Raw genomic sequence first — 21,610 nt, forward strand, 5'->3', positions numbered from 1 at the left:
TTTCCTTTGTGTCCGAGAAAACAGATCCGGCACCATTGAGTTACATTGTGTTTCATGCCGCACACAAAAACGATGCTTGCAGCACTTTTGAGTCCGGCATGGGAACGGAACGGAATGCATTCTGGTGCACTCCGTTCCGTTCCGTTTTGTCCCCATTGACAATGAATAGGGACAGAACTGAAGGGTTTTCCTCCGGTTTTGAGATGCTATGACAGATCTCAATACCGGAAAGGAAAACGCAGATGTGAAAGCAGCCTTATTGCTTTTTCTGCCTGCTGCATTGCCTGCAGTTCAACAGAATATATTGGTGACAGGGTTCTACAATCAGCGTGATGGTTTGTTCTTTGACAGACAAGATATATACTTTATAATCGCAATGATTTGCTGAGGTAGTCTCGAAACAGAACCAAGACTGCATTCATCATGCCTTTCCTAAATGTGTATCTCCTTATAGTGCCTCTTCCATATCTGTAACCCTTTTTCACAGTTTAAGGCCCCATTTACACGTCCGCAATTTCATTCCACATTTTGCGGAACGGAATTGCGGACCCATTCATTTCTATGGGGCCGCACAATGTGCGGCCCGGCTCCGAATGTGCGGACCCGCACTTCCGGGTCCGTATTTCCGTTCCCCCCAAAAAATAGAACATGTCCTAGTCTTGTCCGGACAAGAATAGGCATATTCTATTAGTGCCGGCAAAATGCGGAACGCACATTGCCGCTGTCCGTGTTTTGCGGATCCGTGGATCCGCAAAACATGTTACGGACGTGTGAATGGAGTCTAAGGGTTGTTGCAGGCATCCATTAGTTACAAAGTTCTGAGGGTTTTGAGTTATCCATGCATAAACGGGCACTGGGCTGTGAACAAATTTTCACCCAGAACCCCTCTTTTTCCATCCTAAATGGGGACTTTGCAGTCACTTGTTTTTGTCTCCACTACCGGGATGCAGACGAGAAGCGCGAGGTAGCAGTTATGCATATTGTAGACAGTAATTCTTTATTTTAATACAAAAAAGACCAACTCTCGAAAAGCCAGATTAAATCATTCCTTTCACTTTTTAATGGGATTTGGATGAATAGAGTAAAATATGCACTTTGCATTCATTGATAGCATCTTTAGGTTGAGGTAATTGAGTCTTTTTTTTCCTCCCTTGACTGAATGAATAATGACTTCATCTGATCCTCAGCGAGGCCTGAAACTTAGCCCGCCTTTGTCAACGCAAAAAGATCTGGGCTTTGAAACATGCTCTACTTCCCCGGCTTAATTTTTCTTCATTTTAATCCAAAAAGCTATTTTTCTCAATAATTCAAGCATAAACTATGTAGTAGTCGAAGCAGCGGAAATTGCCAGATATTTGTCCTCGTTGTGCTGCGTTTTAAATGCCCCTGATAAATCAGCCACTGTGGTCCTGCGCTGCTCCGTTCTCAGGGGAAGGGGCAGCCTGTACACCAGCCAGTTCCTTGGAATTTGTCTCAGCGATTTCATTATATTTCTTTGAGAGCATCCCTTTATGGATTGGAATGTGCCGTTTTGCTCCTCTTGCCGTGAAAGTTTATAGAGATAAATAGTTCTCAATAACCATGAAGCTTTTGCTGACGTACTATTCCCACACTTCTCATACTCCGAAAACATTTGCGCCCTGTAGATGTCATTGACCCTGGCTTGAAAGTTTGTGAAACTTTAATATCAGCATACGTGCACTGGGGGCTTATTTCAGGGCTGTACAAATCCGAGGGTCAGGTGGCTGCTGGTGCCTAAGGGTGCCCATATGAACCTGCCAAATTCTGAGGGTTTGGCAGATAATCAAACGTGTATGGGGCCTCTCTACTCAACATGCCCAATCCTTTGTTCCTGCTGGAGACACGTCGGGCAGCAACTTATTCCTCTCACCCCATTGAAATCAACATGCTCACTTGGCCGAGCATGCAAGATTATGGCAGAGTCGGGAGCAATAGCTTTTGGCTGCACAAGCGTTTAGAAGTTATTTCATGTGTATGGCAAACTTTAAAGAGGACCTGTCACCTCTCCTGACATTCCTGTTGTAATAGCTTCATGCATTCCCCACGTAATAACAATACTGGAGCATCTATTCTTATGGCTCGGCAATTGTATGCACTTATATAGCGCTAATACATTCCGCAGCGCTTTACAGACATTAGCATCCAACTGTCTCCAATGGGGCTCACAATCTAAGTTCCCTATCAGTATGTCTTTGGAGTGTGGGAGGAAATCAGAATACCCGGAGGAAACCCACGCAAACACGGGGAGAACATACAAACGCCATGCAGATGGTGTCCTTGGTCAGATTTGAACCTAGGACCCCAGCACTGCAAGGCACCAGTGCACCAGTTATGAATGAATTGCTGCAGTAAGGGTACAGAGGGGAGGTAACCAGTAGGGGGATGTACCTGCACAGACTGACTCTATCCAATCAGTGCTGCCATTTTCAGACTGTGCAGGGACACACCTCCAGTTGGTAACACCCCTCTGTACCCTTACTGCAGACTGCTAGCAATCCATTCATTCTAGTTAGAATAATAAAGGAATGGCACAACATAGAGACATAAGGATAGACGCTCCAGAATTGTTATTACATGAGGAATTCATGACGCTATTAAAACAGGCATGTCAGGAGAGGTGACAGCTCCTCTTTAAGAGGTTTTCCAGCCATATGCACTTTTTAAAAAATTTAAAACATGGCTTGCTATGCCTGTTGAAGCAAACAATACTCACCTGCTACCTGTCTTTTCATTCTGGCCCCCTGGCTACCTTCTGTTGTCTTCTGGTCTCTGTGCTTTCGGATGGCACAAGCCACCTGGGAAAACGTCATTGTGTTGCGTGGCCCCGCACATAACCCCATCTGTCTGGAAGCTTACAGGACGGGGACCAGAAAACCACAAAAGGGAGCCCGGAGCCCATGAAACTGGAACAGAGCGGTGGGAGCAGGTGAGCATCGTTTTTTCAACAGGTACAGCAGGCTGGGCTTGAAATTTAATAAAGTGCAAATTTTTGAGCTTTTTTTCTATTAGTGTCTATTTCAGCTCTTATTGTTTGGCTACCAAACGAAAATAAACCTAGCTCCTAAAGTCTACATCAGGGGTCAGCAACTTTTGGCACTCCAGCTGTTGTGAAACTACAGTTCCCAGCGTGCTCCATTCACTTCTATGGGAGTTATTATAAGAGGAGCAGAACAAGTATACATGCTGGGAGTTGTAGTTTTGCAACAGCTGCAGTGCCGGAGGTTGCCCAGCCCTGGTCTACAGTAATATGGGTGATTTTAACCTATTTCTGACACGCAGAAACATTTTGGGCACCCCTTAGACAAATAAGGGGGGTGGGGCGCCAAACATCTTTCATTAGCACTTCTGCTAAATAAATGGAGCTCTTAGATTTGAGAGCCAGGGGAGTCGGAGGACACACCATACACCAATGCATTTTTATGTAGACGTTAATCATTACTGTTTCCTAGAAGACGCCTACTTTTCCATAGTTATAGGTATTACATGTATTCCCAATAACAATTTTGGGGAATATGTTCTTGCAAATTTTTGTAAAGTTGTTCCTTTATTACTTTTTCTGAAAACCGATGAATAAATTGACAGCTGGGTATTGCCATTCTCCTTTTCAGTGGAAGGTGTCCCTCCACTTTCTGAGACTGTTCAGTCACCGATAGGGATACATTGCATGGACTAAAAGAGCAGTAATGGCCGGCCGCTAAACTAGTCATAATAACAGCAGAGGAATGGCACAGCACAAAGTTCTAAAAAAAGATGGGCCACAATTCTGGGGGAATGCAAGTATTTACAGGGGCATTCATTTCTGGGTACTGTGTAAGGTGAAGGGATCAATTTAGAAAGGAAACGGGACAAACATGGTCAGCTAGTACCTTTCCGGTTTATTTTCTGTAACAGAAACATTGGAGCAGAGTTACTTTTGAAAATACACCCGTATTTTGCAGGCTTTGTACTACTCGAGTTTTTTAGACACTTTTCTAATCTTTTTCACCTCATGGCTTTACAGGAAAGGAGCTCGTCTTAAGTTCTGCCGTGTTTCAAAATTTTTTAAAAATTATGCCAACAAATAGTTAAATTAGATCAACAAACAGGTAAAGCTAAGCCAACAAAAAGGTGGTGCATGCTTAGACTAGACAGTCTGTATGTACGCCAGATTTATTACTGAGCATCGGCCCCTTTACTGGCTCTTTACAGGGGTTTTACAAGATTTTTAGAATAATGACCTATCCTCCTCTGGATATGTCATCAGTTTCTGTTTGAAAAAGCACTGGTGCTTACAGTGACGTTGCGCCTTGCAGGTTTGTCTAGGTCATGTAAAGTGTATGGGGACGAGATGTACAACGTACGGCGCTGTGCTTGCTGAACTGAGAGAAGGCTGAGGCGATAATGCCTTCTCAGACTGCGGATTGGCGGGGGGTCAGGGTGTCGGACTCCCATCAATCAGATATTGATGACCAATCCTGAGGATAGGTCATCAGTAGAAAAGTCTTGGAAATCCCCTTTAAGTTTACACTATCTTACTCTTAGACAGAACTAATAAATCTGCACCACTGCATGTAATATTCCTCTGTCAGATTTGGTTGCTTATTTCCTATTGAGACAGGCTGTGTATAAAGGCAGAGAACTGGTTCCACTGCCTGAAAGTTAGGAATTCACAGTAATATAACGTGAAGACCTGAAATGAATTGCATTCCAAGTAACAACACTTAGGGGGTCATTAACGAACAGATATAGGCGACTTTTTGGTGTATATCTGTCGCAGATTTCTGTGCAATGGTTATTTGCTCCGCAATCTGTGACTTTTTCCCCTTTTCCACCACTCACGCCAGGTCTAAAAAAAGGGGGGGGGGGGGCGTGAAGAGGATGGGTAAAAGGGCAGGCCAGGAGGTCCGTCTCATTTATCGTTTTCTACGCCTGGTTTAGGTGTCTATTTAGACACGTGTAAAGTCCTCCTAAGTTATGTAGAGGCCGGCGGATGAACCGCCAGCGCTCGAGGGATGATGACCCCCTTAATATCTGTAGAATAGTGTTTTCCATACTGTCTTATGGGTATGAAAGGGCAAGTCTTTGCTAAGTGCATGTAAACTAGTCTTACTTATCAGATGTGTGTATTATCTGTAATAGTGTATATGTTCCTGAAAATCATTACCTAGACTACAGTCACACAGTCAGTTTTTCATGGCCATTTTTCAACCAGTTTTGCATCCATTTTCTGGCCATCCGTCCATTTTAAAAAGACCATTTGGCATCCTTTTTCAAAGGTCATTAAAAATGGTCCCATTGATTTTAATGGGGGTCTATCTGGCTGTGAAATATATTTTTTGACAGCCACTGTTCACTGTCCGTTAAAGGGCACCTGTCATCAACTTTATGCTGAGCTCACTGAGGGCAGCATAAAGTAGTGACAGAAATGCTGATGTCAGCGGTGTGTCACTCATGAGCTAAAAGTGGTTGCTGAGAACCAGCGTCATATTCATTGCAGCCCAGGCCTTGAAAAGAGTCAGATCTACCTGAGAAGCGTCCTGGTTATACATAATCTCCTGCTCTCTCGCCCATCTGCTGATGATTGTCAGTTCTCTCCTAGAGAGATAGGAAGAAAACTAGGTAGAAGACGGTCAATCAGCAGCAGGTGGGCAGGAGAGCAGGAACTCATGACTAACCAGGACTCTTCTCAGGTGGCCGTGACTCTTTTCCAGGTCCAGTCTGCAATGATTGTGATGTTGGTTCTCGGCAACCACTTACTTTTAACTTTTAAATGACAAACTGCTGAAATCAACTTACCTGTCTCTACTTTATTCTGCCGTTACTATGGACAGCACAACGTTGATGACAGGTTCCCTTTAAAAAAAAAAAGCAGCCATGTGAATAGTCTCATTGACTTCAATTTGTTCTAATTGGCCGTGTGATGGCCATTACAAAAACAGCCGTCACACAGACATTTCACTGTCGTCTGAATGTAGCCTTATAGAAATATATATTTCTTGATTAATGTTGCTAGTAACATTGTAAAGGCCTAGTCCTCAGTTCCTTTTGTATCAGTGACTACATGCGCTCAGCAGATATTGCTGTATTGTAAAGTAGCATTCACATGCTGGGTCATTGTATCAGTACACTGGATGACTTTTCTTTGCTTCCTTTGCACAGGTGGGCCTCCTGGATCTGGAACTGAACCAGTTGACGAAGGCGTTATTTCTGGCTCTGGTGGCACTCTCTGTAGTAATGGTCACCTTGCAGGGGTTTGTTGGCCCATGGTATCGCTACCTCTTCCGGTTCCTCTTGTTATTTTCCTACATTATTCCGATAAGGTACATTTGTAGCAAAGAAAAACAGGGATGTCTAATTTCACTGAATGTTGCATTTTTGATATATATGCTTGGCTCACATTGTGAAGGAAATTGATCTTATCAGGAAGCTGAGTGGGAAAGTGCCAGCAAATCTGCTGATTCCTGAAGGATCGTTCTGCAGAAAGCAATACTGTATTTCTGTGCAATGTTCATTTTACTAGACTAATCAGGATATCTAATACACGGGAAAACGTTAGTGTGTTAACATTGCAATGTTAAATACTCTTACCACGTATCCCAGTGTCAAAGATACACTTTTGCTCTTATCCCACCTACCATTTCCTTCCCTTTCATTTTCATTTTAAATGCACTGCATAGTATATGGATTCCTTGTTCCTTTTTACATTTTTTACTCTATTTTATTTTAAATTATCTGTGCTTTACTAAAGTGAACCATGAAAAAGAAGGAATTTTTAATATCCTCAGTTCCAGTGACGCTTTAAGCCTGCACTCTTTTTACCCTCCACTCACCTGGCTCCCTGACCTCTTTAGAGGTTGTGCCAGTGAAGACTTACATACTTCAGGCCTTGCGGTCATAGTCAATGAGCCATCATTGGTACTAAAAATGTACCGTCCACTTTATTCCCACCATAACCTGTGGTTATTGTCTGCACCTGCTGAATAATTCACTTTGTATGAGCTGCCAATAGAAGTGACAACTTCTCTCAGCATATTTCTGGCTCAGAAGAGTTCAGAGTTCAGCCATTGAATTTGAGGGTTAACCTGAACACTAAAGTGACGAGGTGTCAGAGGATGAATTATGGTATTTGGCCTGAACGTCCTGTCTCTTTACAAGTCTGCCTATGGTTCCCCACGTAGAACATAGATGGAAGCAGTAGTCTAAAGCTGCTGCTGAGACACCCACAGAGAAAGCAGGTGAGTTTATTTTCTCATGCAAGGCTTTGCTGTGGATATTAAAGGGGTTCTCTGGGAATTAAGAAAATTAAAATACTTAAGTAATACTTTATTATAAATATATTCCCAAATACCTTTCATTAGTTATTATGGCTTGTTTTGTCTGGGGAGCAATCATTAGGAGAAATAAAATGGCTGCCTTCCTATTAGTACACACAAAACCTGTCCTAATCACACAGCAGGACAAGTTACTTCACAACACTGTGGTAAAGAGCTGCCCCATCCTCCTCTCTGCTCTGCTCGTCAGGGATTATGAATCCAGCTGATAAGATCTTCAGCTGAATCTCTAGGAATGGAGTTCATGAGGAGACATGAAGTACAGAGAGGATGGACAGGAGCAAACTGTGGTAATGTACTGCTGTAGTAATGGAGACTGCATACAAGTGCTGCTGCTCATTACCCCCACCCTCCTCTCTGTACTTCATGTCTCCTCATGACCTCCATTACTAAAAAGATTCAGCTGAAGCTCATATTAGGCTACTTTCACATTAGCTTTTTTTGCGGATCCGTCATGGATCTGCAAAAACGCTTCCGTCACAATAATACAACCGCATGCATCCGTCATGAACGTCTTCTTTAGCGATGATGGATCCGTCATGAACACCATTGAAAGTCAATGGAGGCACGAATCAGTTTTCTATTGTGTCAGAGAAAACTGATCCATCCCATTGACTTACATTGTGTGTCAGGATAGATCCGTTTGCCTCTGCTTCGTCAGGCGGACAGCAAAACGCTGCAGGCAGCGTTTTAGTGTCCGCGTCGAGAGCGGAATGGTGACTGAACGGAGGCAAACTGATGCATTCTGAGCGGATCCTTTTCCATTCAGATTGCATTAGGGCAAAACTGATCAGTTTTGGACCACTTCTGAGAGCCCATGACAGATCTCAGAAACGGAAAGCCAAAACGCTAGTGTGAAAGTAGTGTATTGCGGATCCGCAAATTGCAGATCCGCAATACACCCGGCCGGCACCCCCATAGAACTGCCTATTCTTGTCCGCAATTGCGGACAAAAATAGGACATGTTCTATTTTTTATATGGAGCCGCAGCCCGAAGATCGGGGGCGCGATCCGGAAATGCGGATAGCACACTGTGTGCTGTACGCATCCATTCCTGCCCCATAGAGAATGAATGGGTCCGCACCCGTTCCGAAATTTGCGGAACGGTTGCGGACCCATTCTACGGATGTGTGAATGGACCATTCACACATCCGTAGAATGGGTCCGCAACCGTTCCGCAAATTTCGGAACGGGTGCGGACCCATTCATTCTCTATGGGGCAGGAATGGATGCGTACAGCACACAGTGTGCTATCCGCATTTCCGGATCGCGCCCCCGATCTTCGGGCTGCGGCTCCATATAAAAAATAGAACATGTCCTATTTTTGTCCGCAATTGCGGACAAGAATAGGCAGTTCTATGGGGGTGCCGGCCGGGTGTATTGCGGATCTGCAATTTGCGGATCCGCAATACACTACGGACGTGTGAATGGACCCTTAGCTGTATACAGGATCATAACCCCTGACAAGTAGGAGAGGAGGATGAGGCAGCTCTTTAGCTCAGAGTTCTGAAGTAACTTGTCCTGCTGTGTGATTAGGACAGGTTTTGTGTGTACTAATAAGGCGGCGGACATTTTATTTCCCCTGATGATTGCTCTCTAGACAAAACGAGCCATTATATCTAATGAAAGGTATTTGGGAATATATTTATAATAAAGTAATATTTACAGTAACTTTATTTTTTTAATTCCCGGAGAACCCCTTTAAAGTCAATCTCCAGTGAACATTTGTTCTTCATGTGGCATAATATTTCTGTCTACAGAAAACAATAAAAATACCCACTTACCTGGTCTAGGACACCTGGCACTTCTCTACTGTACAGCATTGCAGAACTGAGATGCTGGTGAATGACGTCACCAACCCTTTCCTGCTCCTCTCCACAGAGGAATCTGACGTCTAATAGTATTAGGCCTCATGCACACGGCCGTGTTCCGCGGCCGAGAGCGGTCCGCGGTAACCCGGCCGGGATTCCTTCTGACAGCAGGAGCGCACGGCGTCATTGGTTGCTATGACGCCGTGCGCTCCTGCTGTCAGAAGGAATCCCGGCCGGGTTACCATGGACCGCTCTCGACCACGGAACACGGCCGTGTGCATGAGGCCTAACTCTGGAGGCAGAGAAAGTTAATACAAGGCACTTACTAATGTATTGTGATTTTTTTCATCACATTATACACTGCTCATATACAGGGGTTACATGGATATCCAGGGGTTATTGCTCATATCCAGTGGTGGTTGTGCTGGTACTCTATAGGAAAAGGCGCCAGTCTGTGCGCACTCCCGCGGTCCTGGCCCCCAGAGAGGTGCTTTTTCCTATAGTGTGATTCTGACTTCACAGGCTTGGAAAGGGGCCTAGTCTAAGATGCGACAATTTGCACCAAGCCTTTTGTTGAAAAGTGTGAAAAAATATCCATAAAAATCTTTAGGAAATAAGTAGTTTCTCTTCTGTCTGTCAGTTTGCGAGTAAACTTGGACATGGGGAAAGCTGCATATGGCTGGATGATCATGAGAGATGAGAACATACCGGGCACAGTGGTGAGAACCAGCACCATTCCTGAAGAGCTGGGACGTTTAGTCTATTTACTTACCGACAAAACAGGTAATTCTGCTTTTATGCCACAATTTTCAGATTGAATATGGTAATTACTTTGGTCACATACAGTATTTACCACACTATTAGAGGTAGCTACATGCAGAAACATGCTGTGTCAGGCTCTCGACAATATTGTACATCCAAATTCATGTACATCAGTGTTACATATCACATTTATTCACTTTAAGCCGCGTCAGCATGGAGGGTACATTAGTTATCTATTATTCAGGTGTGGTAACCGTTTCATGAATTTGGATTTGTATGTAATTTGATTATGAAACATGAATCACCACCCCTGATGCTCACACAATGGTTTTTACTGTTAGTAATCAATTACTTAGCAACTTGCATAACTTTATCTGCACTAATGTATTTGGATGTTAGTTTGATGTTTCTTGTATTATTAGGGCTGATTCACATCCGCGTTTAGTCCTCTGCCAGAACATCCTTCCGGAGTTCACCAGATCCGGCATAGCCGGACACGGCCATGCACCACCAGTCCCCATTGACTATAATGGGTACTGGCAGTGATCCGGCCATTTTCTGGCCTAATTTCCAGCTTACACTGCACAAAAATACCTGCATGCAGAACTTCTTGTCCAGCTGCAGCTGGCAATTATGCCAGAATACGTCCGGATCCCTTTATAGTCAATCAGGTCCAGCGGTGCAGGCCGTGTCCAGCTATGCTGGATCCGGTGACCTTCGACAGGCTGTTCCTCTGCTAGTTAAACATAGATGTAAGTCAGCCCTTTTTTTCTGTAGCTCCATTAGCTTCCAGGCCACCATACATGTGAAATACTAAGGCCTCTTTCACACGGGCGTTGCGGGAAAATGTGCGGGTGCGTTGCCGGAACACCCGCGATTTTTCCGCGCGAGTGCAAAACATTGCAATGCGTTTTGCACTCGTGTGAGAAAAATCGCACATGTTTGGTACCCAAACCCGAACTTCTTCACAGAAGTTCGGGCTTGGGATCGGTGTTCTGTAGATTGTATTATTTTCCCTTATAACATGGTTTTAAGGGAAAATAATAGCATTCTGAATACAGAATGCATAGTAAAACAGTGCTGGAGGGGTTAAAAAAAAAAAAAAATCATTTAACTCACCTTAATCCACTTGATCGCGTAGCCCGGCATCTCCGTCTGTCTCTTTTACTGAATAGGACCTGTGGTGAGCATTAATTATAGTTCAAGGACCTGTGATGACGTCACTCCGGTCATCACATGGTACGTCACATGATCTTTTACCATGGTGATTCACCATGGTAAAAGATCATGTGACGTACCATGTGATGACCGGAGTGACGTCATCACAGGTCCTTGAACTATAATTAATGCTCACCACAGGTCCTATTCAGTAAAAGAGACAGACGGAGATGCCGGGCTACGCGATCAAGTGGATTAAGGTGAGTTAAATGATTATTATTATTTTTTTAACCCCTCCAGCGTGTTTTACTATGCATTCTGTATTCAGAATGCTATTATTTTCCCTTATAACCATGTTATAAGGGAAAATAATAATGATCGGGTCTCCTAGCAACCGTGCGTGAAAATCGCACCGCATCCGCACTTGCTTGCGGATGCTTGCGATTTTCACGCAACCCCATTCATTTCTATGGGACCTGCGTTACGTGAAAAACGCACAAAGAGGAGCATGCTGCGATTTTCATGCAACGCAAAAGTGATGCGTGAAAATCACCGCTCGTGTGCACAGCCCCATAGAAATGAATGGGTCGGTATTCAGTGCGGGTGCAATGCGTTCACCTTCCGCATCGCATCCGCGCGGAATACTCGCTCGTGTGAAAGGGGCCTAAAGGATTTAAGTACATAACATGAAGCAATAAAAATAAAAAATACATTGGACACAAAGATTCGGAAGGAAAGAGGGCAATGTCCACAAGGGCTTACAATCTACAATTTACTGATTGCAGGGTTTTCTTTTAAATATCTGGTAACTATTTTTATTATAAGTAATATTTTGGACATTTTGTATAGTTATATATTTTTTCCTGTTTCTCTTTTTCCCTTTTGTAGTAGTAGTGTCTTTGCTTTGGAACACTGTACACATGAAACTGAAGAGATGAGGTGTTTTTTTTTTTTGAAAAGTACATCTGTTGTAGGGAATGTGTTGTGTATAGGATTGTAGCTGATCATAAAATGAAGCAACCCTCTCTCCAGTGTTCCTGGGTTAATCCACACACCACTGAGGCTGGTCTGTTCTGAATCCCTTTTTCAGAAAGGCTCCTGTGTGAGGTGAAACATCGCAAGGGTGAATAAATGATTATACAGAAGGGGTGCTGCTAGGGATTGGCCGATAACCGAAAAAAAAACTGAAACCGGCCATCAGTCTGGTTAACCAACTGTATGTTGTCTATGTCGGTTTATTCATTTATTCGGTTTTGTGACGTCCTAGCGGGGCCGTGCAGTCTCCTTAACCACCTCCCGATTGCCCATAGATTCCGACCCCCAGGACGTTTATAGTCTATGTCTGAATGGACATATCAGAGATCGTGCATCTGCTGAGCGAGGGGCCAGCTGTCAGTGACAGCAGGGCTCCTCATAGAGAAGGTATGTGTCCCTGTCCCCGTGTGTCGCTGCCTTGCAGATCGCAGTATACACAGCGCTGAAAGATCTGGCTCTACAAAAATATCATATGATCTATCCCATCAAGTGAACGCTGTAAAAAATTTTTATAAAAAGTACTCCTCACCTCCCAAAAAATAAGATAAAAAGTTATCAGAAAGCCAAATGAACCCAAAATGGTGCCAAAAAAACTGAAGCTTGTCCCGCAAAAAATAAGCCCCCACATAGCTCAGTCAACGAAAACATTTAAAAGTTATCGCTCTTAAAAACTATTTCAGCAAATTCCATGTTAGAAAATCCAGATGCTGCTCCTTCCCATCTGGGCCCTGCCGTATCCCCAAACAGCAGTTTACGACCACAAATAGGGTTTTATTGTATTTAGGAGAAAATGGGTAGAAAATTGTGAGGGGATATTTGTTGAATTGTGATTTCATACTTAAAGGGCTTCTGTCATCAGATTTGCACCTATGAAACTGGCTGACCTGTTACATGTGCACTTGGCAGCTGAAGTCATCTGTGTTGGTCCCATGTTCACATGTGCCTGCATTGCTGGGAAAAAAATGATGCTTTGATATATGCAAATGAGCCTCTAGGAACAATGGGGGCGTTATCTTTGCAGAGAGAGCAGAGCCTCCAGGTGTAACTGCAACGCCCCCGTTGTCTCATTTGCATATATTAAAACGTCATTTTTCTGAGCAATGCGGTCACATATGAACATGCGACCAACACAGATGCCTTCAGCTGGCAAATGAACATAAATCAAGACGTAAAATCTTTCTAAATTAATAGGAAGGAATGTAATTTCTGCTTTAAAGGAAACCAATCGTTAAAACAGTGTCTGGACTGAAAGTTTTCAGCTTTGGCTAAATAATGGAGAATTCGTTTTTGCTTCTGTGGAGCATTACATTTCTTCTGTAATTGCAAGGTAGCCCTTTGTATGATTGCAAATTGGGATTGTGCTTCATCAATAAGCTTTTTGACATGGGGCGTCCATCACAGTGGTTGTCTCATTTGCCACTGCAGAATGGAGAACGAAGTATCTCAATAATTGCATTATAGTTTCCTTATTGTAGGACAAGAAAGCAACATGGTATAATTAGGTTTGATTGGAGTGCATGTTTCCGGTAAGATCTGAAATTAATGATGTTGCTATAGTGACACATCTGTGGCCAGCAGTGCGTGAGACTTAAAGTAATTCATTCGACAAGAGAAGACATCTGTTAACTACAAAGATGCAGAGCATATTGACAGTGACCAGAAATACTTGATGTTATGTGATAAATGAACAAATGATGCTGAAGCAGGAGGACAGATCATTTGTAGTTAATCTGCAGGGAAAACTTTAATCTTCTTACTGGTTGCATTTGATAATGCCATTGTTTAAAGCACAATGCAGTCAGGAACTCCTAAATCGTAAAATCTAACTCCAGATATAGCCTATAGAAACCAACATGGATTCAAGATGAAACAATTTACAGACGCTTTTTTTCGGAAGGTCCCTTGAAGCAGATGTGTCTCTGGTGAATAGGTATCAAGTGCCCATTGTGTTCAGGGGCAGATCCATCTGTCCTTGCTAGGTTTTGAACTTGGTGTACAGCGTTGCGATATACTATATTCATTACAGTATTCTGTTCAGCACTGTTTTCCCAGCTTCAAGAAAAAAAAATCTGTTGATAGCAGGCACAATCAGTGGATGATGAGGGTAGTGGCAAATGTGCCTAGTTGTGCATTATTGCATCCTCTGCTCCTATATCGAACAGATTGTATGGCCAGAAGGCTAGGAAAGCTGCGATAGGGGAAGAAACCAGTATAAGCTGTAAAGGCAACACTACTGGTAATCAGCCAGCATCCTAGAAGCAGATGTTGTGGACTAAATGTTGGTTGGTGTCACTGCAGCAATTGTTGGTGCTGACTGCTGCTTTCATGATATTTAAAGGGGTCGGACAAATTTTTACAAACCTGCAGGCAACAGCCATTTAATTCACTTGCTAATATAATGTTGTTAACAGAACAGCAATCATGACCTCCTTTGAAAGTGCTACCCCCTGATTGAGTGCAGTCTAACTCACTCACAGGACAGTCCCAACATGCTCGATGAAGGAGCAGCATGTGGCTGGACCCCTTCACCAGTGGCCTTCTTTGAAAAATGCTGGGCACAACATTAGAAACTCGCTCATGTGCAGTGCAGTGATAGGTGGGCAGGGGCAGACGGGCCATAGACCCTACAGGGAAACGTGCCAGTGGGCCAGTGCCCAGCGGGCCACATGCCACCTGAGCCCTCCTCACAGCCACCAGGCATGGTAATTATTGATATGTTGCTTCCCTTCTGACTCATGAATTTAACTGTATTGCCATCCCGAGGCAACTGGAGTAGGAGTATGGAATGTGCCACCACAGAGGAGCAATTTTGGGAGAGGTATTTTGTGCTGCTGGAGCAGTATTTTGTGATGCACTGTTGTATTTTGCCCTGCAGGGGTGGTATAATTTGCCTACTTGTGTTGCCCCGCCTTCTGTTAATTTGGGCCCCACTACAAAATAGGGCCATTTTCAGTTTTTTCCAGGGACACTTTAAGTTCCCTGTCCGCCCTGAAGATATGTCTGGTCACATGCTCCTTCATTAGCTGCCATCAGGGTGGATAAAAATCTATGATTTTTTTATTTAAGTTAGATTTTTTTTTAATATAAAATGCTTTTTGATGAAAATATATTGCCATCCAAAGGTTATTTCATCATGAAATAAAGATTTGTTTTTTAATTATGTAGAATAAGGCTGTACGTGGACTCCCATATTGTTAAATGGATTAGGCAGTGGCTGAAGGACAGACAACAGAGGGTTGTAGTCAATGGAGTATATTCAGACCATGGTCTTTTTTACCAGTGGGTTACCTCAGGGATCTGTTCTGGGACCCATATTGTTTAATATCTTTAGCAGCGAAATTGTAGAAGGCCTCGATGGTAAGGTGTGTCTTTTTGCTGATGACACAAAGATTTGTAACAGGGTTGATGTTCCTGGAGGTATACACCAAATGGAAAAGGATTTAGGAAAATTAGAGGAATGGTCAAAAATCTGGCAACTAAAATGTAATGTTGATAAGTGCAAGATAATGCACCTGGGGAGTAAAAACCCAAGAGCAGAATATAAAATATGTGATACAGTCCTAACCTCAGTATCTGAGGAAATGGATTTAGGGGTCATTATTTCCGAAGACTTAAAGGTAGGCAGACAATGTCATAGAGCAGCAGGAAAAGCTAGCAGAATGCTTGGGTGTATAGGGAGAGGCATTACCAGTAGAAAGAGGGAGGTGCTCATGCCGCTCTACAGAGCACTAGTGAGACCTCATTTGGAGTATTGTGCTCAGTACTGGAGACCATATCTCCAGAAGGATATTGATACTTTGGAGAGAGTTCAGAGAAGAGCTACTAAACTAGTACATGGATTGCAGGACAAAACTTACCAGGAAAGATTAAAGGACCTTAACATGTATAGCTTGGAAGAAAGACGAGACAGAGGGGATATGATAGAAACTTTTAAATACATAAAGGGAATCAACACGGTAGAAGAGGAGAGAATATTTAAAAGAAGAAAAACTGCTACAAGAGGACATAGTTTTAAATTAGAGGGGCAAAGGTTTAAAAGTAATATCAGGAAGTATTACTTTACTGAGAGAGTAGTGGATCCATGGAATAGCCTTCCTGCAGAAGTGGTAGCTGCAAATACAGTGGAGGAGTTTAAGCATGCATGGGATAGGCATAAGGCCATCCTTCATATAAGATAGGGCCAAGGGCTATTCATAGTATTCAGTATATTGGGCAGATTAGATGGGCCAAATGGTTCTTATCTGCCGACACATTCTATGTTTCTATGTGTAATTTTTTTGGTAAATAAATTCCATTAATCCATTCACAACGTCATGCTCTTCCAGAGGTTTTTGTAAGATTATTGGGCAATTTCTCTGCCGGAACAAACAACTTATCTGTTGGGGTGGATACCGGTGCCAGATATTGTTCAGACCTAATGCGAGCCGAGATATCCTTGGTAAGAGCTGCTAAGAGGATTTTTGCTGGTATGATGGACTCAGGTGGTACCTCAGTAGGTTGAAAAGCCTGGAAGCTCCGAGATAATGCGTCCGCCTTCACATTTTTACTTCCCGGCCTGAACGTGATGGAAAAATCAAAACGAGTAAAAAACAGAGCCCATCTGGCTTGACGGGGATTCAACCTCTTAGCAGACTCAAGAAACATAAGGTTTTTATGGTCAGTGACAACAGTTACACAATGCCCCCTCCAGAAAATGCCTCCACTCCTCAAATGCCCATTTAATGGCCAGCAGCTCCCTATTCCCTATGTCGTAGTTTCTCTCCGTGGGATCGAATTTCCTGGAGAAGAAGGCACATGGTCTCAGATTAGTGAGGCTAGCAGGACCTTGTGAAAGGACTGCTCCTGCGCCATCCTCGGACGCATCCACCTCCACAATAAAAGGTTTCTCCTGATCAGGCTGGATCAGAATGGGAGCGCTACTGAATGCCTTTTTTAATTTTTCAAATGAAGAAATGGCCTCAGTAGACCAATTCTCCAAATCCACCCCTTTCTTAGTAAGGTCGGTCAGCGGTTTAGCAATTACGGAAAAATTCATAATAAATTTACGATAGTAATTGGTGAAACCTAAGAACTGTTGTAAGGCCTTTAAGGATGAAGGTCTTACCCATTCCTTAATTGCCAGTACCTTACCAGGATCCATCTTGAAGGCGTGAGGAGTCAGAACATGCCCTAGAAACAGAATCTCCTGTACACCAAAGACACATTTCTCTTGTTTAGCGGATAGCTGATTCTCCCTAAACACCTCTAATACTTGTTTAACATGAGACACATGGGATTCGAAGTCAGGAGAGAATATCAAAATGTCGTCAAGATAGACAATAACAAATTTACCTAAGAACTCCCTAAGAATGTCATTCATGAAGTTTTGGAACACAGCTGGGGTATTGCTGAGTCCAAAAGGCATCACCTGATATTCAAAGTGTCCTACCGGAGTATTGAACGCCGTCTTCCATTCGTCTCCCTCCTTGATTCGGATTAGATTGTATGCCCCTTTCAGGTCAATTTTGGAAAACCAGGTTGCCCCCAGAACCTGGTTAAATAAATCCGGAATCAATGGGAGGGAGTATCTATTCTGGACAGTGATTTTATTTAATCTCCGGTAATCGATACATGGCCTAAGACCACCATCTTATTTCTTAACGAAGAAAACCCCCGCCCCCATAGGAGAGACAGAAGGTCTAATATGCCCTTTACCAAGGCTCTCCTTAATATAATCTTCCATGGCCTTGCATTCGGGCATAGAAAGATTATAAATTCGTCCTTTAGGAAACTTGGCCCCCTCTACTAGCTCTATGGTACAATCATAAGGTCTATGCGGGGGGTAGAACCTCCGGGGTTGGTGATGAGAATACATCAGAATATTCTTTAACAACAGTGGGTAAAGTATCAGACTTTACTGAGACCCCAGCCTGTACCACGGACAAGCACGAGTCACACTTAGGCCCCCATCTCACCAACTCCCCATTGGACCAATCTATAGTGGGGTTATGTAGTCGGAGCCAAGGCAACCCTAGTACCACCTCAGTCGGTAGGTTCTCCAGGACTAGAAGCGAACATCTCTCTGAGTGGCACACACCCACGGTTAGAGAAATCTCTGAGGTACATAAGCTCACCGTACCACCAATAAGAGGAGTAGCATCAATAGGATAGGAGTTGGTAAGGCAAACATAGGAATACCCAATCTAACAGCATACTCAGAGTTAATAAAGCTAGCCGCTGAGCCAGAATCAATAAAGGCCTTTACCGAAAGCTTACATTTAGAAAATTCAGGGTGTACCTGGTCTTTAGGTTGCCTTGCCTTAAGAGACTTGACAGAGAGGACCTTCTTAGGACACTGGTTGATCCAATGGTCAGGATCTCCACAGTAAAAGCATTCTCCACGTCTGCAGCGAAGATTCCCTCGGGTCATGCCAACCTGCATGGGTTCCTCGGTGGAGACCTCAGCATTGTCTCTGGGATAGGCCTCTGGCTGGACCACCATCTGGGAAGAGAACTGTCGTTCCTGTTGTCTCTCTCTAACCCGTCGGTCAAGTCGGACAATAAGGGTCATCATCTCCTCTAAGGTCTCTGGAAGTTGATAACTGACCAGAAGATCCTTTAATTTATCAGACAGACCTGACCTGAACTGACTCTTCAGGGCTGGTTCGTTCCATCCTGAGGGGACACACCACCTTCTGAATTGGGTGCAATAATCCTCTGCTGGTAAATTGCCCTGAACCAGTGCCTTTAGAGCCGTCTCGGCTACTAGAGCCCTGTCTGGTTCATCATAGAGGGTACCCAGGGCCTGAAAGAACTCCTCCACAGAATATAAACAACTGGCGCCAGCAGGTAAAGAGAACGCCCAGTCCTGGGGATCACCCTGTAATCGGGAAATGATAATGCCCACGCGTTGACTCTCGGGGCCAGAGGACACGGGGTGCAAACGGAAGTAAAGTTTGCAACTCTCCTTAAAAGAGAGAAACTTCTTCCGGTCTCCAGAAAAGGGTTCTGGGAGCTTAATCTGGGGCTCAAAATGCGGACTGGAGGCCTGAGGAGTGGAAGAACCTTGCCCTAACTCAAAAGAACTGAGTTTTTCCCCTAACTCCTGCACCCTCTGCGTCAGATTAGAGACATGGTCAGTCAGGGTCACCAGAGGATTCATAATACAGTGGTTATTGGGCCTGTTAATCTGTAACGGTCGCGTACACACACACACAGGGGGGAGGGAAGTGACCACTGCGCTCCACCCTTACCCCTGGCCCTGCTTACTTGCCTCGCGAGTCCTAATGACAGGGGACAACTGGACGGCAATCCATAAATTGGAATAAGTGCAGGGATGACAGACAGACAAACAACAGGACGTGAACGGACCGAGTCAATACCAGGAAAGCTACAAAGTACAAATGGAGCAAGCAGAGAATTGTCAGGAGAAGCCGTGGTCATAAATACCAGGAGAGACGTGAAGTACCAAAGTAGTCAGCAGAGGAACGTCAGGGGGAGGCCGGGGTCAGAATACCAGGATAGCAGCAAAGTACACAAGGAGCAGGCAGAGGATCGTCAGGAATTCAGCAGGAGGTAAGTACGCCAGGAAAGACCAAATCACAGGTGGAACCTAAATTAACAGGCAACCTGTGGCCAGCAGGCTGCCTGTATTTATAGTGGGGAGTGAGGGTCATGTGACGTGGCCAGCGTCACATGACCGACAGACCAACCAGTCGAGCACCGAGTGATCAGCTCGGCGCTCAAGGCAGACTAGGAGCAGGGAGCCACCCAGCTAGTAAAGCCGCCCTGGGACTGAGGTCAAACACAGATCCTCATTCCCAAAGCTAAGCAACAGGTCTGCGGGTAATGGGGGACCGAGTGCACCTTCAGAACCCCGTTACAGAGCTCTAATGTTCAAAGAGTTTGAGGGTCAGAATGCTGAGTTATTTTTTTTAAGCTACTTATTCCGGATAGATTCGGGCAGTGTGTGACCACATAGGCTCAGTATGCACAATACAATACAGTACAGTATTAGTATTATTTTTATTTATTTTAATGCGCCATTAATTCCTAGGCAGTGTACATCTAAAAGGGGTTATACATGCATAATATAAAACCAAACAAGTACAATAAGCATGAACTTATTAACAGAGTGGTACAGGACCCTGCTCGCAAGGGCTTAAAATCTACAGGGAAACTGGAATCTGTCAGGTTTGCAGTTGGTCTTAGATAGGTTCAGTATGATTTTCAGCAGATTTATCAGTAGCGCCTAGTGATAAAAGGCCAGCAGTTGGCTAGAAGTCACAGAGCATATTCCAGGAGGAGGGGCAATTTGACATATTGCAGTAGCTGATGGCCTGTGATGCTGCCCATCTCTGCATGGAATATATGAGGATTGCTGGGGTGGAGTAGAAGATCAGGATGATGTAGTCTTCGATTACTGTCATGTCAAATTGCAGGGTTTTCCATGCAGATCCAATGTAAGAATGAGTTCAGTCAGATCTTTTCCTAATGTGGTGTACTCCACAAACTTAGCAGAATAGAACTGCCTGACATTCGTTTTGCAGAACCATTGGCTTTTTATTCCAAATTCCTTTATATTCTGGTAGAAAGCATTAAAAAGGAAAGAAAAAGGGAGTCGCTACTCCGTCACACTCCCTGTAGCAGTTTTATTTTCTTTTTTCTCCAGTTCAGATTTTTTTTTTAGCACTCTTTCTTTTTTTATTGTAGATACTCGGCTTCCATTTTATATTTGAGCAGTGATGGGTCCTGACAGATCCACTTGATTTATTGTAGATCTGTCCGTATTTTTTAGTTGATATTTTCCATACATTTCCATTACATTTTGTTTTAAGATTTACAAATCTTTAACTTTTTTTTATTCTCCATTCTTGCACAGTTTAGCATAACAGAATGGAAAGAGAATCTCTTCCCGTATCTGCGGTTCTGATATAGTGATACATCCATAGTCTTGCGGTTTTAGCTGGATACACAGGCTCGGACTGGCCGACAGGGGTACAGGTGAATCCCTCAGTGGGCCCCTGAGCAATGCGGGCCCCTAGTCTCCCACTCCCTGCACAAGTGGCACATAACACAGTAGACTTACTGCACTACATACATATATTCAATGTACAGCACCTCAACCAGCCTATGTTCATATAAAACTGGGTACATTATTTAAGAAACTACCCAGCTTATTATAGACACGAGCAGGTAGCGGAGATGACTTTTAGGTACAGAGGCAGGACAGCCAGTATACTCTTTTCCCAGTGACCCACCTTCTCAAAGCTGCTGAAGGGACCCCCTTAATCATCTTGTAGCGTCTTGCTGCTCTGTGAGCAGGTAATATTTGAATGCATTTGTACACAGGGCCCCCAAAATACATTTTACTGGTGGTCCCTGGGCAGCCCAGACCGACACTGTGGATAAAGGTATACACTGTTTATCTTAGAAGACCATTTCTGCTATCATGTACCTGGATTTGTCTCTGATCCCATTTGTAGATACGTTCACAGAGAAGTCTTATTTCCAAGGATTAACCTTCAACCAGCA

General features: G+C 43.8%; 1 protein-coding gene across 1 annotated transcript in view; it reads left to right on the forward strand.

Moving 5' to 3' along the window:
* Window positions 1-21,610, forward strand: part of ATP9B (ATPase phospholipid transporting 9B (putative)) — a 255,314-nt gene that overhangs the window by 101,275 nt on the left and 132,429 nt on the right. Inside the window, exons 6-7 of the mRNA XM_040433993.1 lie at window positions 6,160-6,320; window positions 9,783-9,925. Of these exons, the coding sequence (XP_040289927.1) occupies window positions 6,160-6,320; window positions 9,783-9,925 (304 nt within the window). The remainder of the gene's footprint in view (window positions 1-6,159; window positions 6,321-9,782; window positions 9,926-21,610) is intronic.

Source organism: Bufo bufo, chromosome 5 (genome assembly GCF_905171765.1).
Source record: "Bufo bufo chromosome 5, aBufBuf1.1, whole genome shotgun sequence".
In the NCBI taxonomy this organism is placed as follows: Eukaryota; Metazoa; Chordata; class Amphibia; order Anura; family Bufonidae; genus Bufo; species Bufo bufo.